General features: G+C 43.6%; 3 protein-coding genes and 1 pseudogene across 4 annotated transcripts in view; 2 read left to right on the top strand and 2 right to left on the bottom strand.

Annotated features, from left to right (window-relative positions):
• LOC311112869 (uncharacterized protein C17orf114-like) overlaps positions 1 to 636 on the top strand; it is a 7055-nt gene extending 6419 nt beyond the window's left edge. The window contains exon 3 of the mRNA XM_084156008.1: positions 428 to 636. Coding sequence (XP_084012134.1) covers positions 428 to 591 — 164 coding nt within the window. The 3' untranslated portion in view covers positions 592 to 636. The remainder of the gene's footprint in view (positions 1 to 427) is intronic.
• A 1451-nt stretch (positions 637 to 2087) lies between these two features.
• On the bottom strand, positions 2088 to 7293 carry LOC311112858 (N(6)-adenosine-methyltransferase subunit METTL3-like). Its single transcript, XM_084155994.1, has 11 exons — positions 6865 to 7293; positions 6388 to 6581; positions 5328 to 5786; positions 4994 to 5169; positions 4114 to 4327; positions 3645 to 3832; positions 3377 to 3415; positions 3178 to 3286; positions 2756 to 2821; positions 2491 to 2603; positions 2088 to 2382 (listed from the first exon to the last, which is right to left on the bottom strand). Exons 1-11 carry the CDS (start codon positions 6965 to 6967, stop codon positions 2271 to 2273), a joined length of 1773 nt encoding a protein of 590 aa, XP_084012120.1. The 5' UTR covers positions 6968 to 7293; the 3' UTR covers positions 2088 to 2270.
• Positions 7294 to 7554: 261 nt separating this feature from the next.
• LOC311112863 (tetratricopeptide repeat protein 5-like) lies at positions 7555 to 13348 on the top strand. Its single transcript, XM_084156001.1, has 10 exons — positions 7555 to 7621; positions 8386 to 8518; positions 9400 to 9611; positions 10260 to 10410; positions 10693 to 10784; positions 10917 to 10973; positions 11116 to 11262; positions 11547 to 11761; positions 12023 to 12167; positions 12977 to 13348. The coding sequence occupies exons 1-10, from the start codon at positions 7559 to 7561 to the stop codon at positions 13094 to 13096; spliced, it is 1335 nt and encodes a 444-aa protein (XP_084012127.1). The 5' UTR covers positions 7555 to 7558; the 3' UTR covers positions 13097 to 13348.
• A 1184-nt stretch (positions 13349 to 14532) lies between these two features.
• On the bottom strand, positions 14533 to 18555 carry LOC311112715 (E3 ubiquitin-protein ligase CCNB1IP1-like; annotated as a pseudogene). Its single transcript has 5 exons — positions 18251 to 18555; positions 15745 to 15852; positions 15227 to 15387; positions 14673 to 14763; positions 14533 to 14602 (listed from the first exon to the last, which is right to left on the bottom strand). The product of its transcript is annotated as an E3 ubiquitin-protein ligase CCNB1IP1-like (transcript).
• Between the last annotated feature and the right edge of the window lie 4304 nt (positions 18556 to 22859).

Raw genomic sequence — 22859 nt, 5'->3', positions numbered from 1 at the left:
GTGAAGGACTTGCTCCGGGCTCCGCTTATGAAAGTCAATAATGAGTTTTATGTCACTCTGTTCTTCTTTTACTGTCCACTGTCCACAGTATTATAACTGTCAGTCAATCATTTATTCATTCATTATTTGTTCATTCCACCTACACCTTTGTAATGAAGATCCTGCTCTATTAGATTTAGATAATTCTAATGTCAGATAAGTTTATATCATGTCACATTTAAGTTACAAAAAGACACCTGAGGGATGACGCATACCATTTATGTATGTCAAACAGCATGATCAAATCATCCCTCACTATGTAGACATAAAAAAGAATGAAGATGATAAAACATTGTTTGCTACTGGTTCAATAACTCTGCTCTCTCCTCTCTACTCCCCACCTCTCTCCCTCTCCATTCCTCCATCTTTCCTCACTTCATGGCTCCAGTCCCCAGAGATGAGATGAAGCCTCGCCTGTTGTCCACGGTGTCGTGTGGTAGCGAGGGGGGCAGCAGCCTGAGCGGCTCCCAGATCTACTTCTCCACCAAGGCTCGCCTCTCCTTCAGACACCAGATGGACAGCAACTTCAACGCAGTGGACGCCACCTGCTGAATAGAGCAGCCCCGACAGTCTGGATAGTGTTCATTAGGCATCAAACGGAAGAAAAGGGACTGAAATAGGGGGGGGGGGGGGGGGGGGCTACCTGGGCTTGTCCGATAAGAAATGCTCATTTTTGTTTTCCGTTGCAAAACATTTTTGCTACGGTGTGCCCTAATGAATATGACCCTGGCTCACAGCGCTGGGAATGAGACTTCAGTATCTACTGACGCATCCCTCCTGTCATCACCACCGCCCGGAAATTAGCTCTCGCCCCTCCACTATGGCATCCATTATTATAGCTCAACAGAACAGATAATGTAAAGGACGGGGACTTAATCTACTCAGTGGTACATATGTACTCAACGTTCTTTCTCAACTCCCCCTTCAGAAGTGACTGTGAAAGGATGGATATATCACACTAGATTGAGTTCTTCACTATAGAGAAAGACTGAATGTACTGCTGATGTGGCTAGTAGAGATGGAAAACTGTTTACTACATCATTACCAACAAAGTGCATTATTTTCCTTTTCTTTTTGGAGATTTGGGATTTCCTTTTTTTGAATAAATGTGTGTGTTGGGATGTAAGTTAGGTTGGTTTGGTCTAGGGCCAGGTAAAAGACCACAACAACTGCAAATTCAAGTCTTTCAAATACTAGCCGGTGAATACAAGAAAATTAAGCACTCCCAACTTTAAATACTGGATTTTTCGTTTTTATCCTGACACTATCCTAACTTGCTGAGAAGAACATGGTAACTAGATTTTGATCAGTTTGGCTAATAAAGACTAATGACTGTGCCTTTTTACTTATTTTGAACATTTCCTAAATTAAATTCAGTTTGGTGCTGGCTCTCTTCTTCTAGTGCCTGTTTCAACTGGTGCTTGGAATGTATCTACACTTTATTCATATCTAGAAATGTGAAAACTGCAGCTTCTCCAGCTTACGTGCCACTCTTACCTTCATTTCTGATGGCATCTTATGGGGAACATCAGTGAATGGAGGAGAAAGCCAACAGAGATTGTTCTGAGAAGACATTTCAACTGTTTTGGCTACAACCCACCCTCTCTAACCTGAAATATTTTTCCTGCTTCACGTACTAGTTTAAGGATAATAAATACTTATGTTTTTCCACTTCTAATTCTGTTTTATATATTTTTGTACAAATTGAGAACTTTATTGTATGAGAACGTAGTAGCTATTGTGGTAAGTTTGGAATGATGAGAAGAATGTATGTGATTCCTGATGACTGAAGAAAATATTGATAAATTTCCAGAAATGTCAATGATTTACATTTACTTTGATTAAAAGAAAAACAATCAAGATCCCCAAATTACCCAGTCCTCACTTTGTATACTGTATTGTTGTCATGGAAATGGACAAAATGTACTAACAAAGTAATAAAAAAAAAAAATATATATATATATATATATATATACACTGAAATGTTTTTGGTGGATTCATTGTGCAGTATATATGATGCGCATCATAGAGATACATCAATATTCCTTCAACCATATTTATTACAAAATGTTGTAATAGGTACAAAGAAAGACATGAAAAAACAAGGCAGTCCATCAGCCACTCACTGAGCATTGATCAGTGTTCTCCCCTCGGCGACTAAGTTCATAACATGTTCATAACATGACAAGTAATTGACAATGAAGACCCTACGTAGGGCGTTTATGCCTACTCTACATGTTCTTGGGTTTGGAGATGACTCCGTCTGGGTAACGTTTCTTGAAGCGAGCCACGACATCAGGATCCAAGAGGTGAATGCCATCTAACTGATTACCAAGAGTTACCCTGAGAGAGAGAGAGAGAGAAGGCTTAAAAAAAGAAAGAGAATACCCAGATACAGACACACACCTAATTTACAAATTCAATGAATACACACCACACACACACACATACCAGTTGGGTTGGACATTGTGAGGTCTGCCAAAGAGCTCAATCTTCCTGGTACCAGGTGAGAGTCTCTCGATCATCCCATAGATCTCATCTGGCTTGTGGCTGGTGGAACGCACCTGAAGGAAAGAAAGAAAGCGAGAGAAAGAGGTAGAGACAACAGACAATAATGAGAGAGAGAGCAGGAGAGAGAACAGACAGGGTTGAGTTAAAACATTCTCTCATAGGATTGGAATGGAACATCAAATGGATTAATTGTTTGACCCCTGACCTCTGCCACAATGACATCACAGTCCAGCCCTCTGTTGAATCCCTGGGGCTGTCCCTTCACGCCCACCTGAGAAGCACATGCACATCAATACAACTGTACACACACAACTATACCACAATAACAGTAAATATACACAACTGACTGCACAAAACTGCCCAGAGCCCTCAGAGTCAGATGAGATAAGAGGTATGATGCCGCACAACATATAGGGCGGCAGGTAGCTTAGTGGTTAAGAGCGTTGTGCCAGTAACCGAAAGGTCGCTGGTTCTAATCCCCGAGCCGACTAGGTGAAAAATCTGTCGATGTGCCCTTGAGCAAGGCACTTAACCCTAATTGCTCCTGTAAGTCGCTCTGGATAAGAGCGTCTGCTAAATGACCAATTATTATTATTATTATATCACAACACATTACATCACACTCACCAAGCAGTGCTCCTTCCCATGATTGAGCCAGTGACCAGTCCTCCCGGTGCGGATGATTCTCTGTAACTGGTTGGTCTTCACCCAAATGATCTCGTCAACACGCTCATAGCTACGAGAGAAAGCAAGGGGAAGACCAACGGTCAGATTATGACACAGTTGACTTCCTTATTGGTCCAAAGGTTGATGAATAAAGACTTACCCCCAAAGGCTCAGACATTCTCTACCCAACTCCATAGCCCTAAAATAAATATAGATAGGCATGAAGATTGAACAGCCTATTGAAAAAAGTGAAAGATGTCAATCAAAGCACCAATCAACATAAACTAAAATACGGAGTTTATGGCTTGTTATCATATAATAATTAACCTGTCAGACCCTGCATGCTTATTAGCATGCACTGTTCTTCTGGCAGCTGATTGGTCGAGTAGTAACACACTATTCCACTCATATCTGATTGGTGGAGGTACCTGCCAGTCACCCAGAGGAAGAGGAAGCCGTCGTCCTGGAGGACGGGGATGTGGAGCTTCCTCATCTCGTCGTCCGTCAGAGTTCCGTAGGGCAGCTCCATGTGGATGTCCCAGGGAGGGTCGGCCATCACCACAGAGAACTTCCCCAGAATCGACACATCCAGGACTCGGATGTCACAACAGATCCACTGTGATGGGGGACAAAACCGGATCAGACTGGATTGAACCGCAGCGTCAGACTGCCTAAGAACCACGTCTCCACACTTCTGGAGGTAACTGACATAACTTATGTAGACAGACTCATTTACCTAATTTCTCCCTTTGGGGATTCACACCTTTAGAGACATGTACCAAAATAAAAGCCTGTGTCATAAAAACCTAGTCTCCCTCCTTCCTTTTCATAGGCCACCCCCTTTTCCCTTCATGTCCCTGTCCCTCTCATTCTATTCCTCCTCTTCCTCTCTCTCACCTGAGAGGGGAACAGTTTCCCCACGTTGCTGTCTTCCTCCCCCTGGTGTAGTCCCACCTCCATGCCCCCGGCCTGGGGCCCCATCAGGCCACCCTCTGCCTCTGGAGGGGCGTCGATCTCATAGTGCACGTATTTACAGGTGTCCATGTGGAAACAGGTGTTGAGGAAGGAGCAGTCTCCAAGACTCTCGTCTGTGTGCTTGTTGATGATGCGTCTGAGAGAGGGGAGAGAAGACAGGGCTCAGCCAATACAGTGGGACCAGATAAGATGCTTCAGCCAATTAAAAGAGACTAAGTGATTGAATGGAGACATACAGCCAATGATAAGGGATGTGATCAGCACAACAACAAAATCAGGAAAAAGGCAATTTTGGGTTGGGTTGAATTAAATGCAAAAAATAAATAATTATTATAATAATAAAATCAGGATTTCATTGCAGTGCTAGAGGCATCACTACAGACCCAGGTTCGTTCCCGGGCTGTGTCACAACCGGCCGTGATCGGGAGTCCCATAGGGCGGCGCACAATTGGCCTAGCGTCGTCCGGGTTAGGGGAGGGTTGGCCAGGGGGGCTTTACATGGCTCATCGCGCTCTAGCGACTCCTTGTGGCGGCCCGGGCGCCTGCAGGCTGACCTCGGTGGTCAGTTGAACAGTGTTTCTTCCGACACATTGATGTGGCTGGCTTTCGGGTTTAGCGGGCGGGTGTTAAGAAACGCGGTTTGGCGGGTCATGTTTCGGAGGACGCATGACTCGAACTTCGCCTCCCGAGCCCGTTGGGGAGTCGCAGCGATGAGACAAGATCGAAATTGGGGTGATAAAGGGGGTTATACAAATATATATGGGAGTGTACTCTTATGGTTGTGTGTGGCAGCAGTACTGACCGGAAGTGCAGCTTGGTGCAGGGCTGGGGTGTGAATCCAGACCGCGTACACTCCTCTTTGGTCCCGTGGTCACAGAACTCCTGGACCTGAGCACGACCGCGTGAGCGGAACTTCTCAACAATGGACTGCTCTTTAGCTGTGCTGGTGTTCAGAAGCTCCAGGATTTCTCTGCTCATCTATAAACAAACACACACACACAATTTGAATTTGATTTCGCCATTGACTGTGTGGTTGAAAAGTGGATTGAACATTGGGCAGTATAATAAAGTTTGTACTGATATGGTTCAAACTACCCCCACGGTATCCCCATCTCTTTCCCAAGGTGTGAATGTACCTTCTTGCTCTGCTGCTCCTTGGTAGACTGCTGGTTCAGGAGGCTCTCTATCTCCATGTCCAGGTGAGACGTCTGCCCCTTACTGGTCCTGCCCTGTTTATCTGCCCCTCCCCTTCCTCCTCCAGCCTTCCAATCAGAGGGCCCGGTCAGCTGGGAGGAGGATGCCGGTGCCAGGGAGATGGAGGAAGTGGGCGGAGGGGAGGGCGGGCTCTGGAGAGCAGGGGAGGAGCCTGGCGGACGTTTATGGTGGGCTTGGTCCTCTGCTTTCCTCTTCCTCTGGCCTAAGGCCCCACCCCCAATCATGGCCCAGAGTTTTGTGTGGTCCACGGAGATGACGAGCGTTGAGGAAGAGGAGGAGGGGGATGTGGCCACTGATGGCTGCCGGACTTCGATGAGCTCCTGGGCAGAGAACTTGAGCAGCAGACTCTGGATGCAGCCATGGGTGACAGGCACTTCAGACTGTGGAGGAGAAAATAGAAGAGGAAGGTGAAGAAAGGATAGGAAAAGGAAAGTGATGCAGTTATGGGAAAAGTGGCTTAGCGATTACTCATATCCATAGTCTTCATTCAAATTAGCAATAGCGGTCAGCACACACACATATACTTTTCAGACCTGGGTTCAAATACTATTTTAGGTATTTCAATTACTTTTCAATACATTTTAAAACAAGTATTCAGATAACCTTTATTTGAAAAAACAAGTAGTTGAATATTGGAATGTAGCCTATTTGGAAATACAATTGGAAAGTATTTGAAAATACTCAAATACACTGACTCAAATACACTCCCATGCATTTAACCCAGGTATTTGAAAATAGTATTTGAAATAACAATTTGAAAATATTTTCAAATACAATTTGGTCAACTATTTGGTTTTTACAAATAACCATTAAAATACTCAAATAAAAGTACTTGTTCTGGGCTGTGTATTTGAAAATACTCAAATACACAGACAAAAATATTTAAATAACAAATACTCAACTCAAATACACATCTATTTGAACCCAGGTCTGATATTTTTTATCAGCCAGTAGACCTTGGTCACAGGGATACACACTCACAGTGTTGAGCTCATCAGTGATGGTCAAGGAGTCAGTGGGCAGTGAGAGGCTCAGGTCAGACAGATAACCCAGGAGTCTCTTCTCTAGTTCGGGGTCCGGGGGACGTTCAGCCTCCTCCCGTGGGGGGCTCTGGAGAGCTGGTCCTGGACTCTCACTCCGCGCTGCAGCCCCTTCAGCACTGCTGCCTCCCACCTCTGAGAGAAGTGAAAACCACCAGTTGTAAATCCCATTGGCAGTAACAACAGTGTTTATGTAGATGAAGAGCTTTGGTCACTAGCTAACGTTACTCGTTAGTATCTGGACCATATAGTGTGTCCAGAGAGAATACAGAAACATTAACATTTGTTGAACTTTTTCAACTTTAACCATCAGCATAGAATCAAATACATATGTGTGTGTTGAAATCCCTATTGTCTAATCTTATGTTCCCTATCCCGCCTCTCTCTAGCTAGCTAACGCGTTAGCCTAAAAACATACCTGGAGCGAGTTGCGTGGGGTCTTTCCGTCGCCTCTGCAGTCTCTCTCGCAGCGAGTCCAGCTGCTTCTTGTGAGCCTGGATGTTGCTCCATGTATCTGACATTTAGAATAGGCACTAACGCGAAACTGAATCGAAAACTGTGCATGCAAGATCACTTAGTTTAGCGGGATAATGTGGACACCGCTCGCACTGTGTCGGACTAGCAACAACAACGAATGAATGGTTCCCCCTTGTTGTTGGAGGGAACCGCCAAGACAGACAAATCCAAAATCTATCAGCTAACTTTTCTTATTGCAAGTAGAAGTTGTCACCTCTCAGAACTCGTTCAAATAACATTTTTACATAATGTTAGGTCGTGACTACTTTAAAGCAATCGATATGTTAAAATGAGCACAAGACTGATGTGTTTTGGAAACGGACACATTTCCGGTTAAAAAGGGCCACTTCCGGCTAAGTCTGTTAAACAACAATACGAACTTTGTTGTTAGTTAATTAGCTAGCAATATGCGGTAAAAAAAAAAAAAAAAAAAAGAAACACAATGAACTTCAGTTTATTACTTTCAGTAAATACGAATAGTTTAGCAAATAATCGTTTAATATTATCCAGCTACTGCACACCCTCCAGGCCAGCAGGTGCCGTGTTTTCAATGTACTCTTCTTCTCGAATTCTTCTTGCAACAACCACTGGAAAAGATGGCGGAAATGGAGAAGGATGGTGATCCTGCGACTGACAAAGATGATTTGCAGATTTTAAAAGTATTGCAAAATATTATATTATTATCACTGCATGGAATATATTGCCATACGTTTTCTTAACCTCACAATTGTAATGGACGTCTTATTTAGACAGTTACATCCCACCTTTCCTTTGTTGCTAGCTAGCACTACAGACTCGTTACTATAACAATAATAATAATAATATGCCATTTAGCAGACGCTTTATCCAAAGCGACTTACAGTCATGTGTGCATACATTTTTACGTATGGGTGGTCCCGGGGATCGAACCCACTACCCTGGCGTCACAAGCGCCATGCTCTACCAATTGAGCTACAGAGGACCACAAAGTGATGTCAACTGTCATATTAATCGACCAAAATCTTGTGGTTGATTGTACTACAAATCTTCTAACCGAGTTGGTTGTCTCTAAATCTGACGAGCCATCAGCTTTCTCTATATGTTGATGTATCGAGCTCCTCGGTTAGTTAACTATTTAACGTTAGCTTGACTGGACTGACAATGTCTCTCCATCTTGGCTAGTCAGCTAACGTTAAGTTAGCGCCTGAGACGTCCAGCCATTAATCAGCCATAGCTAGCTAACTTGCTGTATCATCATCCCTCACTGCCAGTGAGCATGCATGCACGTGCAAGGAAACCAACATCAAGTGAATTTGCTGCCCAGCAACACTTTTCAAAATGACATTATTGTAACCTCATCTGGCTCATCATGATTGCATGCCATGCACCTAGCTAATAATGTCCTTCACATGTATCAATAACAATTTATCTCTTTCTGGATCAGGAACTAGTGGATGAGTTGTATCATTTTCGGGATCATTACTTTGAGACTCACAGTGTGGAGGATGCAGAGAGGAAACCGAGTGATGTGGCACAGGAGATGGAGAAGACACTAAAGAAGCTGGAGGAGAAAGAAGGTGAGAAAACAGAACAGAAAAGAAAGGCATGTTCTGATTTGGTAGCCACACATGTAAAAATAATATACTGACATTTTGCATGATAGCTTTGTATCCATTTGGCGATTTGGTGTAGCTACACATCTTTTACCACACTATTCAGCGCTCACAAAGCTTGCCTGACTAGAGAGGGATCTCTTTATGCATTATTGAATCATCAATGACTTACATAACTAAGGCTCATGGTGTCCCTCCATCTCTTCCAATCCAGAGTCATATACGCACTGTTGTCGTCCACCAGCCTGCTGTCCCATGCGGTAGCAATTGAGCCTGGGGACGAGGTTATAGTTTATAAGCACAGTGCTGGCTGAGCTTAGCTTGGCATCCATTTGGTATCTAATATGTGGGGTTACATCTTTAAACACACAGCACAAGTCAGTTGACTAGAGCAGTGGTTCCCAAACTGTGGGGACTAAAAAGTAACTCGTTTTCTAAATTGGGTAGTGCATCATCAGTTTTTCTGATATGTCAGTCATTGCATACCCTACAGAGCTATTTATAACTTATCAGAAATGTCCAGATCAACAAGCCCATGTCAGATAACGTTTTTCAGCTAGGTTTTTTTGCCCATAGATGTTATTGTAATATTCAAGTCACTCAAATATCACATGAATACACATTAGCCAGGGCAAAATGTATAGAGAGCTTTAAAACTGCAACATTTTCTCTACGCCAACAAGAGGGATGTGAACAGTTTGTGTAATGAACAGTGCTTGTGCCCATAGAAATAGATGTGGCGCGCGCAGGATGTTCTCCAATGCTGGAAGGGGGGCCTGGGTGAAAAAGTTTGGGAACACCTGGACTAGAGAATCATCTCTTTGTCATCCCTTCGTCTCCTCCAGAGTCGTATAAGCACAGTGCTGAGTTCCTGCTGCTGCGGGGCCGCTCCCTGGGGGTGGCTCCGGAGTTTAGCACCACCGCCGAGGAGTGCCTGTCCCGGGCCGTGAAGCTGGAGCCTGGACTGGTGGAGGGCTGGAACACACTGGGGGAGCAGTACTGGAAGAAAGGAGATCTGACCACCGCCAAGACCTGCTTCACTGGAGCCCTGCAGCAGGTTAGCAATAATAATACAGTAATAATGTGTTTTATTTGCATAGCTGAGCTTTTAATTTACAGACAGCATAAGTCACAAAGCTCTTGAGGTTAACTGGAGAGAGTGATGTCGGTGCTGTGGTACCGTTGTTGTGATGAGATCAAGGTATGCAGTAGAATCTTACTGATGGAGAATAGAATGCATGTAAAGCGTTCAGAACGGGTTGTAGCCCTAGTTATAGGCCTACACAAACAACAGCTGTTTATCTCATCCTCAAGTCATAACTCTACCTCCCATTGTGTGCACCTTCCTTTCTCTTTCTTTCTTTCTACCTTTCTTTTGTTTACTCTGGTCTGTTTTATTCTCTATTCCTACATCATTGAAATTGACCTACCCCCAAACCAATATCCAATTATTATTATTTTTAATGAGTGGGGCAGTCCCACTCCTTTCGTATAAAAAAAAAAAGCTTTATTGAAGCGATAGTACAGTGTTGTAAATATGGGGACGATAGAGGGAGAGTGAGTCAAAGGGCAGTGGGCCGGATTCGAACCCATGCCGACTCTGGCATACATGGTTGCCGGGGTCAACAGCTGTAACCGTTAGACCCAACAGGCGATAGTATCCTAACATTATCGCGATCACATCTCTTTTCTCCCTCTGTCCCAGAGTAAGAACAAGGTGTCTCTGCGTAGTCTGTCCATGGTGCTGAGGCAGCTGCCAGGAGGGGGCGGTGATGAGCAGGGGAAGAGGGTGCTGGAGAGTGTGGACATGGCCAGGCAGGCTGTCCAGCTGGACATCACCGACGGCACCTCCTGGTGTCAGTATGATGGATAGTTTCATATAACAGATTCATATTTTACAGTGGTTATGAGTTCAGATAGTTAAAGTGTGGGGGACATGGCTGGGGTTACTGGGGTGGAGTACGCGTACAGTTACATATGTTGTGTGAATGCACGAAATACAATTATTAGAATGTAATTCAGGTTCTCAAAAGAGAGGATAGAAGAACAGCTCTTAACATAAATGTTGGTATGAGAAAAATGTCCTCTATTACTGAATATGAGTGGATAGTTGATGATTTATTGGGGTATATTGACAGACATCCTGGGGAATGCCTACATCTCCCTGTTCTTCACCTGCAGACAGAATCCACAGATGTCTCAGCAGGCTCTGAGTGCCTATGCACAGGCTGTGAGTACACACACAAACCAAACTCAGTTGTATTTACAAAGCCTGACAGGATAGTATGAGTGGGTCAATTTGATTATTGTGCAATAATCATTGTTAAGCACTATATAATTCCTTCCCTCTGTTCTCTCTCAGGAGAAAGTGGACCCAACAGCAACCTCCAACCCCGATCTGCACTTCAATAGAGCCACGGTAACACATTATCGTTGATATATTCTATTAGGATTCTTATAATATGCGTGTGGTAAATGACTTAAATAATTCCATTACACAGACAAATGCATATAAAAGTAAACTGAAGCTAATGATCCATGCCTGTGTCTACCCCCTCCAGCTGTTTCAGTATGAGGAGATGTTTGGGTCTGCGCTGGGGGGGTACAGTCGGGCTGCGGCCCTGGACCCTGTGTGGGAGGAGCCTCCAGAGCGGGAGAGGCAGCTGCTGGAATACCTGGAGAAACTCACAGCACTCACAGAGAACAAGGTAGGAACAGGAGAACCCCCCCCCCCCACACACACACACACACACACATATTCATATAGATAAACTGGACAGGGCACATCAGTCTCCAATCTACATCTATCAGCAGTTAATGTGATCTGTATAGGATATAAACTTAATAAAAACATACAAACACATTTCTTGCCAACTCAAGCACTAATGCAAAAATGTATCAGGTAGAATTATAAACCACCAGTAGGTGGCAGCAGAGTCCTATGCTTTTCCACTGATAACAGTGGACTACTCTTTTTCTTTCACCCATACAGGGGAAGGTGAAGGCCCGGCGGCTGCGGACGATGCTCTCCAACCTCAGCACGTTGGCCTTGGGGCCATGCTCCTCCCCTCAGTTCCGCTCCCCCGCAGGCCGCGTTGGGAGCCTGGAGCCCTGGACCCTGTCTGCCCTGACACACGGCCACAACGCTGGGGTGGCTGCCCTGGGAAAGGTGGTGTTCAGCCTGGCCTCAGAGGGACGCGTGGCCTTGTGAGTTCCCCTTCCTCTAGTGATAAACTACTATCTGTAATGTGGAGTCTGCTGTGTACTTTATGTGTGTGGATCTCTGTGTGTAAGATGTACCTTTTTCTGCATGTTTGGGATGATGGAAGTAAGTTGCTATCTGCATGCCCCTTTGTTTGAAGTTGTTTGAACTGAAGGGTTATGATACTGTATGTTTTGCCTTGTTGGGGTACATTTGCTATGGTGGATAGACAGTGATATCATACTGTGTCTCTCTCTGTCTCCCAGTACGTTTGGCATGGTGGACAGTGAGGAAACGTGCTGCGTGGTCATGGTCTATAACACAGCAGACAGCTGGGGAGTTCTGATTGGAGACTCTGTGGTCATCCCAGAGCCCCAGGTCAAACGCCACAGTGTAGTACACAACGGCCAGGTTAGTGTGTCTCTCTCTGCAGCTTACATGGACCTTTACACACGTTTTACTTACAATGATTGTGATGTAGTTGTTCCATCTACTTTAGATGAATGCACTGATTTTAGGATTCTCTGGATATGAGTGTCTGCAAAATGTGATTGTGGGGACCCCCTCATAATCAGAACACAACTCGTGTGAGATAAAAATAGCATTGGCCTGACGGTCCAAGTCTCAGGCCCTGGGAAGGAACATTTTAAAGGCCCATCTCCTGGCTTTGGAGGGGAACTGTTGCAGTTTTCAAGCTAATATCCTGTAATTCTACATATTTTGCCATGAGACAGAGAGAAAACGTTGCAGTTTTAAAGCTTAAATTACAGTGTTTTTATATTTTTTGGGGGGGGCGGGGAATACAAAAAGTGTTGAGTGAAAAATGTATAATTCGTGGAGTACTCTGGATACCAATATTTACATTTTACATTTTAGTCATTTAGCAGACGCTCTTATCCAGAGCGACTTACAGTTAGTGAGTGCATACATTTTTCATACTGTGAACCTCCCAAGCCCGTGTTGCCCAGGTTTAAGAACGTAAATTGGAGATTAATAATATTACATTGTATTGTATTACAGCATCTAAACTTATTCCACGGATCCCTTGGCCAAAATGTTTAAACTGTTGTTTTTCATCATATTCATAGAAAAAAGAAATGTAAAATAAAATAACTATATATATATATCAACCAACGCTATTACAGATCTTGGTGGTCTCTTCATTTATGATTTTCTGATCTATAATCTCTCCTCCCTCCTCTCCCCTGGCCCTGCTGTAGACGTTTGACTTCCGCAGTATACGAGTGGACTCCCCTCTGCTCCTCATCGTCAACGGCAAGAGACAGAACGTCCAGGCTCAGACTGCAGCCTCAGTCAGCTACAAGCCCCAGAGCGAATGAGAGGAGGAGTGCAGGGGGGGGTGATAGAGGGAGGGGATCAGACAGACCGGGGTGCCAGGAAGGAGTGTGAAGAGCCTGTGTGCCTGTTTTTTTTCATGTCTTCGTTTTGTAAATAGTAGATCCTTGTTATGTTAAATAGTCTTGAGGAATACACTGTGTGTATTTTGTTAAAGTGGGAGGGAGGCTGGGGGATTTTGTAAATTACTGACTAATATGACTTATGGATTCAAGACATTAAAACAAACATTCCCAAAATATTGTGTCTCCAATGTGGACATGATTTCACACTGTTGCTTTATCATTAGCTTATGTAGTTGATAATCTTTCACCATGATGGTAGTCAAACCTTCCATTGTGAAAACTAACATCTTAATAGAACGATCATAACGCAGCTTTCTCACAACACTGTCATGCTGTATTTTATTGAAAAATAAGGGCAAATATTAAGTTGTGCATCAAAGAGCATTTCATCAAGATAAAGTAACTTAAGGTAACAAAAATACAACCACAAAACTACAATATCTCCAATTTGTAAGTCGCTCCGGATAAGAGCGTCTGCTAAATGACGTAAATGTAAATATCAATATCAAACAGTTTTTTGGGATGCTGGATGCTGATTGGCCGTCACAGACACACCTATGTCTGCTAACATTTTCCAGCTGAAAATGAAAACCGAATCTCATGTTCACGTTGCTTTCCGAATCATCTCTTGTATTTATATCAACTCGCACACTATTTCCCCTTACTTCCAGCCTATTATTTAGATTGGTACAGCGGCGGTTAATATAAACCTCGATGTCTGCCTATCCGACCTCGGAAACAATTGTTTCACTTTTGAATTTCGATCTCTGTGGCTCGTACCATACATTGTGAACAGTGCCCAGACGAGGCAACTTTTTCTGAGCCAGTCGAAATCACCCATCAACGTCATTATCATGGACATACTGTATCATATCCAAGTAAATGGCAATAGAAAAAAAGCTCAAACAAACGAAAATGCAGCTAGTGTACTGTCATTCCCGATTCAATGTTTGACGTGACTGAGTTAGCTGAAGTTGGCTAGCTGGCAAGTGACGAGACGTTATCCAGCCTGCATAGCAACCATTTTGTTTAGAAAGGATGACCAGGCCTTTTGCATAGCAATTTTGCAAAAATAATTAATAAAGTTTAAACGACTGATTCGCGTCTGTAGCAACATGACCAACATAACTAACAACCAGATTTTTGTCCATACTATATCTTCTGCTGGAATAATTAAATTGTATGAATTCACTTACACCATCTACCTGTGACTGAATTCATGATACAGCACTGTTTCTTGTGCCTTATTGCTTAAATGCAGACAGGTACCAAACCAGCACTGTGTCAGTATTAGAATAATAATTAGTGTATTCTATTAATTCTAATCCTGGAATTCTAGAATGCTAATTAAAGTCTCAGTCATTCTTGAGTAAGGCCCGGCCCCTGTCTCTGGCAGGAGAGCTGAAGGTCTTGGCTCCAGGGAGAATTATTTTTTATTTATTTATTTCACCTTTGTTTAACCAGGTAAGCCAGTTGAGAACAAGTTCTCATTTACAACTGCGACCTGGAGAAGAGCCGCATGTCTCCCTCAGGGCCCATGCCCAGGAATGGAGCACTCCCCTGGGGAAAGGGCTTTCTGACCACCCCTGGGAAACAGGTGGGAGGTGGTTAATTGAATCTATTTTTGTAAAGTTGATTTTCCCCTTTCATAAACAGTAAACTAATTATACCCTGTTTTGTCTCAACCTCCTCTCAAATAGCTTTCTCTGTCTTGTACTCTTTGTATTGTGTACCCACTCTTCTCTATACATCCTCCACTACGTCTTCATTACTTCCTCCCCTAATTTCTATGGACAAATCCTAACTTGAGATCCGCTTGCATGAGTTCATGCAACTCTTGTAAGGACATCAGTGCCTGAATTCATGTGAAAGCCTGAGTATTTTTACATATTGGTTTCTAGTTACGATTCAGGCCTATAGTATATCCCTAGATCTCCCCCTTGATTCTCTCTCTCTCTATCTCTCTCTCTCTCTCTCTCTCTCTCTCTCTCTCTCTCTCTCTCTCTCTCTCTCTCTCTCTCTCTCTCTCTCTCTCTCTCTCTCTCTAACCTGTGTTGAACTCTGCTGGTCCTGGCTGGCGTGGTGCCTCTGTCCCCCACCACCATGTTCCTCAGAGAGTCATGGAGCCCCTGCAACTTCTGGTACGGCCTGTTCCTCTCCATCAGACGCTCTGACACCTCACTGTTCTTCCTCTTGTACTCCTCCATCACCTGGAAAAGACAAGGGAACTGAGAGGGAATCCAGGGAGATGGAGGGAGAATGGGAGATAACAAGGTACAGTATATAATATGGCAAAATAAAAGTGATTGTGTTTAAGACACGCTTGCAATGTCTTCCGATAGGTGGTGTCATTCTAACGCGACATGCAGACAGCCGTCGCACTATCTGACGTAAAACAATGGGCAGGTGTGAGCCTTCAATTCTGGTGCTCAAGGCAAGCATTTGCTCCAGTCAGCCTAAGCACTCATTGTGATCGGTTCGATCAGGTGTGTTAGTGCTGGGCAAAAGCCTGCACTCTATGGTAGACTTGCCGACCCCTGGGTTTGAGGTGAGGTTGAGGTAGCTACCTTCTTCAGTGAGGAGACCTCCCCTCTCATGGTGTTGAGCACCAGCTCTCTTCTCTGGTTCTGCTGACCCTCGGCTTGCAACAGACTGTACTCCAGGAAAATACACTCCTGCAACACACAAGTCAGACGCAGACACATTTAAGTAAGCATTTCATTGTACTGTGCACAGTGTAAACCATGTGTATCCTGTGCATATGACAAATCAACTTGACCCACAGACACACATGCATGTGTACGGACACACACAGACAAAGTTAATAGTATAAGGTACAGTACACCTAGACAAATTATATGTAACATCTCTCAGCATCCCGCCCATCGTGTGTGTGTGTGCGCCTCACCTTCTATTGTGGTGATGACTTCCCATGTCTTCAGTGCATCTGGGTCCTCAGCGTACTCTATCAGCTCAGACACACACCTCACCACTCGGGAGGGCAGACACTCACACTCACACACCTTCCTCCACCTCCCTCCCTCTCTCAGACTCCAACATCATGCTCTCCTGCCCTGCAGAACAGTACTTTTGGGACTCACTTTATATGATACAAGCTTTCAGACTCCACAACAATTTCTACACAATGTTCTTAGCTTTGGGAAGCCTGATCTAGACAATTTACAGTTTTGAATGCAATTATATTTGTGTGAAAATAGGCTATTTGTCTAAAAACAGGCATGTTCCTCTGTCTGTGTACTCAGACTAGGCTGTAGATATACCATACAATCTTTCAGACTCCAAAACAATCTCTACACAATGTTCTCAGTTTAGGGAAGCCTGTGATATGCAATTATACACTGCTCAAAAAAATAAAGGGAACACTAAAATAACACATCCTAGATCTGAATGAATGAAATTATCTTATTAAATACTTTTTTCTTTACATAGTTGAATGTGCTGACAACAAAATCACACAAAAATTATCAATGGAAATCAAATTTTACAACCCATGGTGGTCTGGATTTGGAGTCACCCTCTAAATTAAAGTGGAAAACCACACTACAGGCTGATCCAACTTTGATGTAATGTCCTTAAAACAAGTCAAAATGAGGCTCAGTAGTGTGTGTGGCCTCCACGTGCCTGTATGACCTCCCTACAATGCCTGGGCATGCTCCTGATGAGGTGGCGGATGGTCTCCTGAGGGATCTCCTCCCAGACCTGGACTAAAGCATCCGCCAACTCATGGACAGTCTGTGGTGCAACATGGCGTTGGTGGATGGAGCGAGACATGATGTCCCAGATGTGCTCAATTGGATTCAGGTCTGGGGAACGGGCGGGCCAGTCCATAGCATCAATGCCTTCCTCTTGCAGGAACTGCTGACACACTCCAGCCACATGAGGTCTAGCATTGTCTTGTATTAGGAGGAACCCAGGGCCAACTGCACCAGCATATGGTCTCCCAAGGCGTCTGAGGATCTCATCTCGGTACCTAATGGCAGTCAGGCTACCTCTGGCGAGCACATGGAGGGCTGTGCGGCCCCCCAAAGAAATGCCACCCCACACCATGACTGACCCACCGCCAAACCGGTCATGCTGGAGGATGTTGCAGGCAGCAGAACGTTCTCCACGGCGTCTCCAGACTCTGTCACGTCTGTCACATGTGCTCAGTGTGAACCTGCTTTCATCTGTGAAGAGCACAGGGCGCTAGTGGCGAATTTGCCAATCTTGGTGTTCTCTGGCAAATGCCAAACGTCCTGCACGGTGTTGGGCTGTAAGCACAACCCCCACCTGTGGACGTCGGGCCCTCATACCACCCTCATGGAGTCTGTTTCTGACCGCTTGAGCAGAAACATGCACATTTGTGGCCTGCTGGAGGTCATTTTGCAGGGCTCTGGCAGTGCTCCTCCTTGCACAAAGGCGGAGGTAGCAGTCCTGCTGCTGGGTTGTTGCCCTCCTACGGCCTCCTCCATGTCTCCTGATGTACTGGCCTGTCTCCTGGTAGCGCCTCCATGCTCTGGACACTACGCTGACAGACACAGCAAACCTTCTTGCCACAGCTCGCATTGATGTGCCATCCTGGATGAGCTGCACTACCTGAGCCACTTGTGTGGGTTGTAGACTCCGTCTCATGCTACCACTAGAGTGAAAGCACCGCCAGCATTCAAAAGTGACCAAAACATTAGCCAGGAAGCATAGGAACTGAGAAGTGGTCTGTGGTCACCACCTGCAAAACCAGTCCTTTATTGGGGGGTGTCTTGCTAATTGCCTATAATTTCCACCTGTTGTCTATTCCATTTGCACAACAGCATGTGAAATGTATTGTCAATCAGTGTTGCTTCCTAAGTGGACAGTTTGATTTCACAGAAGTGTGATTGACTTGGAGTTACATTGTGTTGTTTAAGTGTTCCCTTTATTTTTTTGAGCAGTGTATAATCTGGTTGCGGACCCCTGCACCAGTACTTCCGCAGACCGCTAGGGGTCCGCAAACCCCACTTTGAGAACCCCTGTCCTAGACCAGGCTGAGATGAACACTGGATTGATTAAATACTGTGACTGTCATAGGCAATACACAGACAGACCTGGTAGGTCCAGAAAGCCAGTGCCTGGTCACTTATATCCAGCACCTTTTCGGGCCTGAGTCCCGACAGCACCATGGCTATGTACTCCTCAGACGGTGACAGCTCAGTGAGCACGATGTTCAGCTTCCGCGAGAGCGTGGAGGATCAGGCCAGGCAGATAGCTGGGGAGTGGCTGAACTCTCCAGACCCGTGCTGGTCACAGAAGGCGTGCGAGCAGGCCGTGACCCAGGCGAACCCACACAGCTTCACCCGACACTTCGGGTAGTTGCAGAGCAGACTGTCGTTGCACATAGACATTGCTGTCGGGGTCAAGAGCCACTGGGGTTATATCTGAATGAAACTTCAGAGACATTGGCCGTGTTCGAGAGCATCAAACCCATGATGTATCATGGATAAATTGTGAGTGACAGACTGATCTACAAATCATGTTGAGTAGTTATTTATGATGCAAGGTCATTTGTAGATCAGTCAGTCTCGACTCGCCTTTCAAGTCGGCTGCAATGTCAAACGCGCCCATTTACTTCATACAGAGATTGATGCTGTATGCAACCCATAGGGAATGATAGAGGCCTCTACTGGTCAAAAGGCTATTTTAGCATGGGCAGAGCCATTGAGGGCTTCCGCCACTACCATTAAAGTAATGAATTGGGTGGGGATTCCTATGGGTTGTAGCCTCAATGGCGCTGCCCATGCTGTCACAGACGCTATATTGGCACAAATATAAATATGAGTCCTCTATCTATCCCTATGATGCAACCAAACACAGCCATCCTTAGCATAGCAGCATGCTAGCTAGTTAGCTAGCTAACTGTCTCTCCACATAGGTAAAGAGCTCTCTAGCACTAGAGTTTCTTTATGAAATTAATAGCTACAACTCAGATTTTGCTGCGAAGAGACCGAATCATTATATCATTTGTTTTGGTACTGTTTTGGTAGCTTGTTTTTGGTCGCAGGTTCAGGAGCGGCTGAAGAATTGCAACAATTACCTGGAGCTAACTCTGCAAATAGCACTGCTGGGTGATTTGAAAAGTCATAGTCAATCGATCAATAATATAATAATACTTTTAGAAAACAGTTGTATCTTTAATTAACTATCTGTAAAAACTATGAGAATAGAAAGGTTCAGAACTTTTGTGAAACACCACAGCACAGTTGAAAAATATATTGCAAATTAGAAATCAAAACTGGATGGTGTTCAGAGATAGATGTGTGGGGTTGAGTGGAGCTGAAGGGTGGGACTGAAAACAACAAGATAACTAATGTAAAATATACTGTGTCTGGAAAATGTATATAGGTTCAGAACTTTTGTGAAATAGCACGGTTAAAATATATGGCAAATAGAAATCAAAACTGGATGTTCTTCAGAGATAGATGGGAGGGGTTGAGTGTAGCTGAAGGATGGGATTAAAAACAAACAATAGATAACTATTGTAAAATACACTGTGTCCATAAACATTTATTTTGTATGTATAAACTTGAAGTAGAAGCCTACGTGTTGTTGTCCGTTAGTTTACTCCAATTAGGGGAGGGGTGGTAGGGTTAGGGGAAAATAATAAAGGAAAAAAAAAAAAAAAAAAAAAATATATATATATACACTACCGGTCAAAAGTTTTAGAACACCTACTTATTCAAGGGTTTTTCTTTATTTTTACTATTTTCTACATTGTAGAATAATAGTGAAGACATCACAACTATGAAATAACACATATGGAATCATGTAGTACCCAAAAAAGTGTTCAACAAATCAAAATATATTTTATATTTGAGGTTCTTCCAATAGCCACCCTTTGCCTTGATGACAGCTTTGCACAATCTTGGCATTCTCTCAACCAGCTTCACCTGGAATGCTTTTCCAACAGTCTTGAAGGAGTTCCCACATATGCTGAGCACTTGTTGGCTGCTTTTCCTTCACTCTTCCGTCCGACTCATCCCAAACCATCTCAATTTGGTTGAGGTCGGGGGATTGTGGAGGCCAGGTCATCTGATGCAGTACTCCATCACTCTCCTTCTTGGTAAAATAGCCCTTACACAGACTGGAGGTGTGTTGGGTCATTGTCCTGTAGAAAAACAAATTATAGTCCGACTAAGCCCAAACCAGATGGGATGGCGTATCGCTGCAGAATGCTGTGGTAGCCATGCTGGTTAAGTGTGCCTTGAATTCTAAATAAATCGCAGACAGTGTCACTAGCAAAGCACCCCCACACCATAACACCTCCTCCTCCATGCTTTACGGTGGGAAATACACATGCGGAGATCATCTGTTCACCCACACCGCGTCTCACAAAGACACGGCGGTTGGAACCAAAAATCTCAAATTTGGACTCCAGACCAAAGGACACATTTCTACCGGTCTAATGTCCATTGCTCGTGTTTCTTGGCCCAAGCAAGTCTCTTGTTCTTATTGGTGTCCTTTAGTAGTGGTTTCTTTGCAGCAATTCGAACATGAAGGCCTGATTCACACAGTCTCCTCTGAACAGTTGATGTTGAGATGTGTCTGTTACTTGAACTCTGTGAAGCATTTATTTGGGCTGCAATTTCTGAGGCTGGTAACTCTAATGAACTTATCCTCTGCAGCAGAGGTATCTCTGGGTCTTCCATTCCTGTGGTGGTCCTCATGAGAGCCAGTTTCATCATAGCGCTTGATGGTTTTTGCGACTGCACTTGAAGAAACGTTCAATGTTCTTGAAATATTCCGTATTGACTGACCTTCTTGTCTTAAAGCAATGATGGACTGTCGTTTCTCTTTGCTTATTTGAGCTGTTCTTGCCATAATATGGACTTGGTCTTTTACCAAATAGGGCTATCCTCTCTATACCCCCCTACCTTGTCACAACACAACTGATTGGCTCAAACGCATTAAGAAGGAAAGAAATTCCACAAATTAACTTTTAAGAAGGCACACCTGTTAATTGAAATGCATTCCAGGTGACCACCTCATGAAGCTGGTTGAGAGAATGCCAAGAGTGTGCAAAGCTGTCATCAAGGCAAAGGGTGGCTATTTGATGAATCTCAAATATAAAATATATTTTGATTTGTTTAACACTTTTTTGGTTACTACATGATTCCATATTTGTTATTTCATAGTTTTGATGTCTTCACTACTATTCTACAATGTAGAAAATAGTACAAATAAAGAAAAACCCTTGAATGAGTAGGTGTTCTAAAACTTTTGACCGGTAGTGTATATATATATATATATAAATATATATGTATATGTAATAAAAATATATAAAAATATATGGGGGATTGGAATGATGCAGACTATTAGATTGATGGAAGCTACAATCTAGCTGCAATATTAAAGCTGATCTACCCCCTTTGTATATAAAAAAAAATAGCTACAACTCTATAAAACTCGAGTTCTGCACAACAGTCATTGGGTTTAGCTAACTTACCTGTTTCAATGGCTGAAAGTCAGACATTTGAGAAATGTTTTGATGCTATAAGTTTTTCTAGCTAGCTAGCTACACATCTTGAAGCGGCTGAATTAAAATTCTAATTGGCTAGCTAGTCATTTCAAGGGGCCAATCAAATAGGCCCTTTATTATATAATATAATACATATTTCTAGTTTACAAACGTTTTTAGACTTTTATGTAGTAGTACTAATTTAACTAAAAGTAATAAAATGTTAATAATAATAAAAAGTATTAGCTTATTACAAGTTGAATGGTGTCAAAGTTATCATTTTTTGCATCCATTTTTACTAGTTGCTTTTTCTGGGTAACTTTTGACATGCTTAATTAATTTAATATACAGGTAATGCTACCGTTTTGGTGCATGAGTTTAATGCAGAGAAATCTTTGTGCAATCATTGTTTTTAATGCAAGAAATACAGGCAATTATTTTATTTCCATTTAAGTTGCCAGTTGCTTTTCTTTCCTGTCGTCATGCATTGAGTGTGACATGTCATGTACAGTATGTGAGACACCTGCTTAATTGTTTTTCCTTTTTTCCCTCCCTCCTCCACGTGTTACAGGATGTATGCACTCACTAACTGTAAGTCGCTCTGGATAAGAGCGTCTGCTAAATGACTAAAATGTAAAATGTAAAATCGGGGGTTGGAAGAGGGGCATTGCGCTTGAGCAGCACTGGATCCGGGGGTTCATATTGAGAGTGAAGAGATGCTCTCTCAACTGTGTTCAGTGCGCCATTGTCGCAGATTCCCATCTATTCTCTGATTTTTAAATAGAGCTCTGCCTGCGCACCAGAACACTGGCATAAGGATGGGTCAGTGCGTAGGATCACATGTAATGGAATACATGCATGTTCTGATGCGGAATGGATGGATCCGCCTCAACATTCTCACACCACCTCTTTGTTGATAATTAGCCATATGTAAATCTGTGTGCTAATGCGTCCCATTCATTCTGCAATGGTGGACCCATAGACTGTCATGATCCCCCTTGCCCTCCCCGTGAATATTTAGCACATAATGATCATATATATATTGCAAGCAATGATAAGGCTATTATTATTTCCTTGTCTCTTGACCTCTTGTTGAGTATACAAGGATAAATTACTTAAAATACAAATAGCTATTCATGTAACGTTAGTCTTATTTGTTTAAGATTCTGAATTTGTTATTAACTTATGCTATAA

This window comes from Coregonus lavaretus, assembly GCF_964263955.1.
Source record: "Coregonus lavaretus genome assembly, chromosome: 39".
In the NCBI taxonomy this organism is placed as follows: Eukaryota; Metazoa; Chordata; class Actinopteri; order Salmoniformes; family Salmonidae; genus Coregonus; species Coregonus lavaretus.
This window is presented reverse-complemented; position numbering and strand designations above follow the sequence as displayed.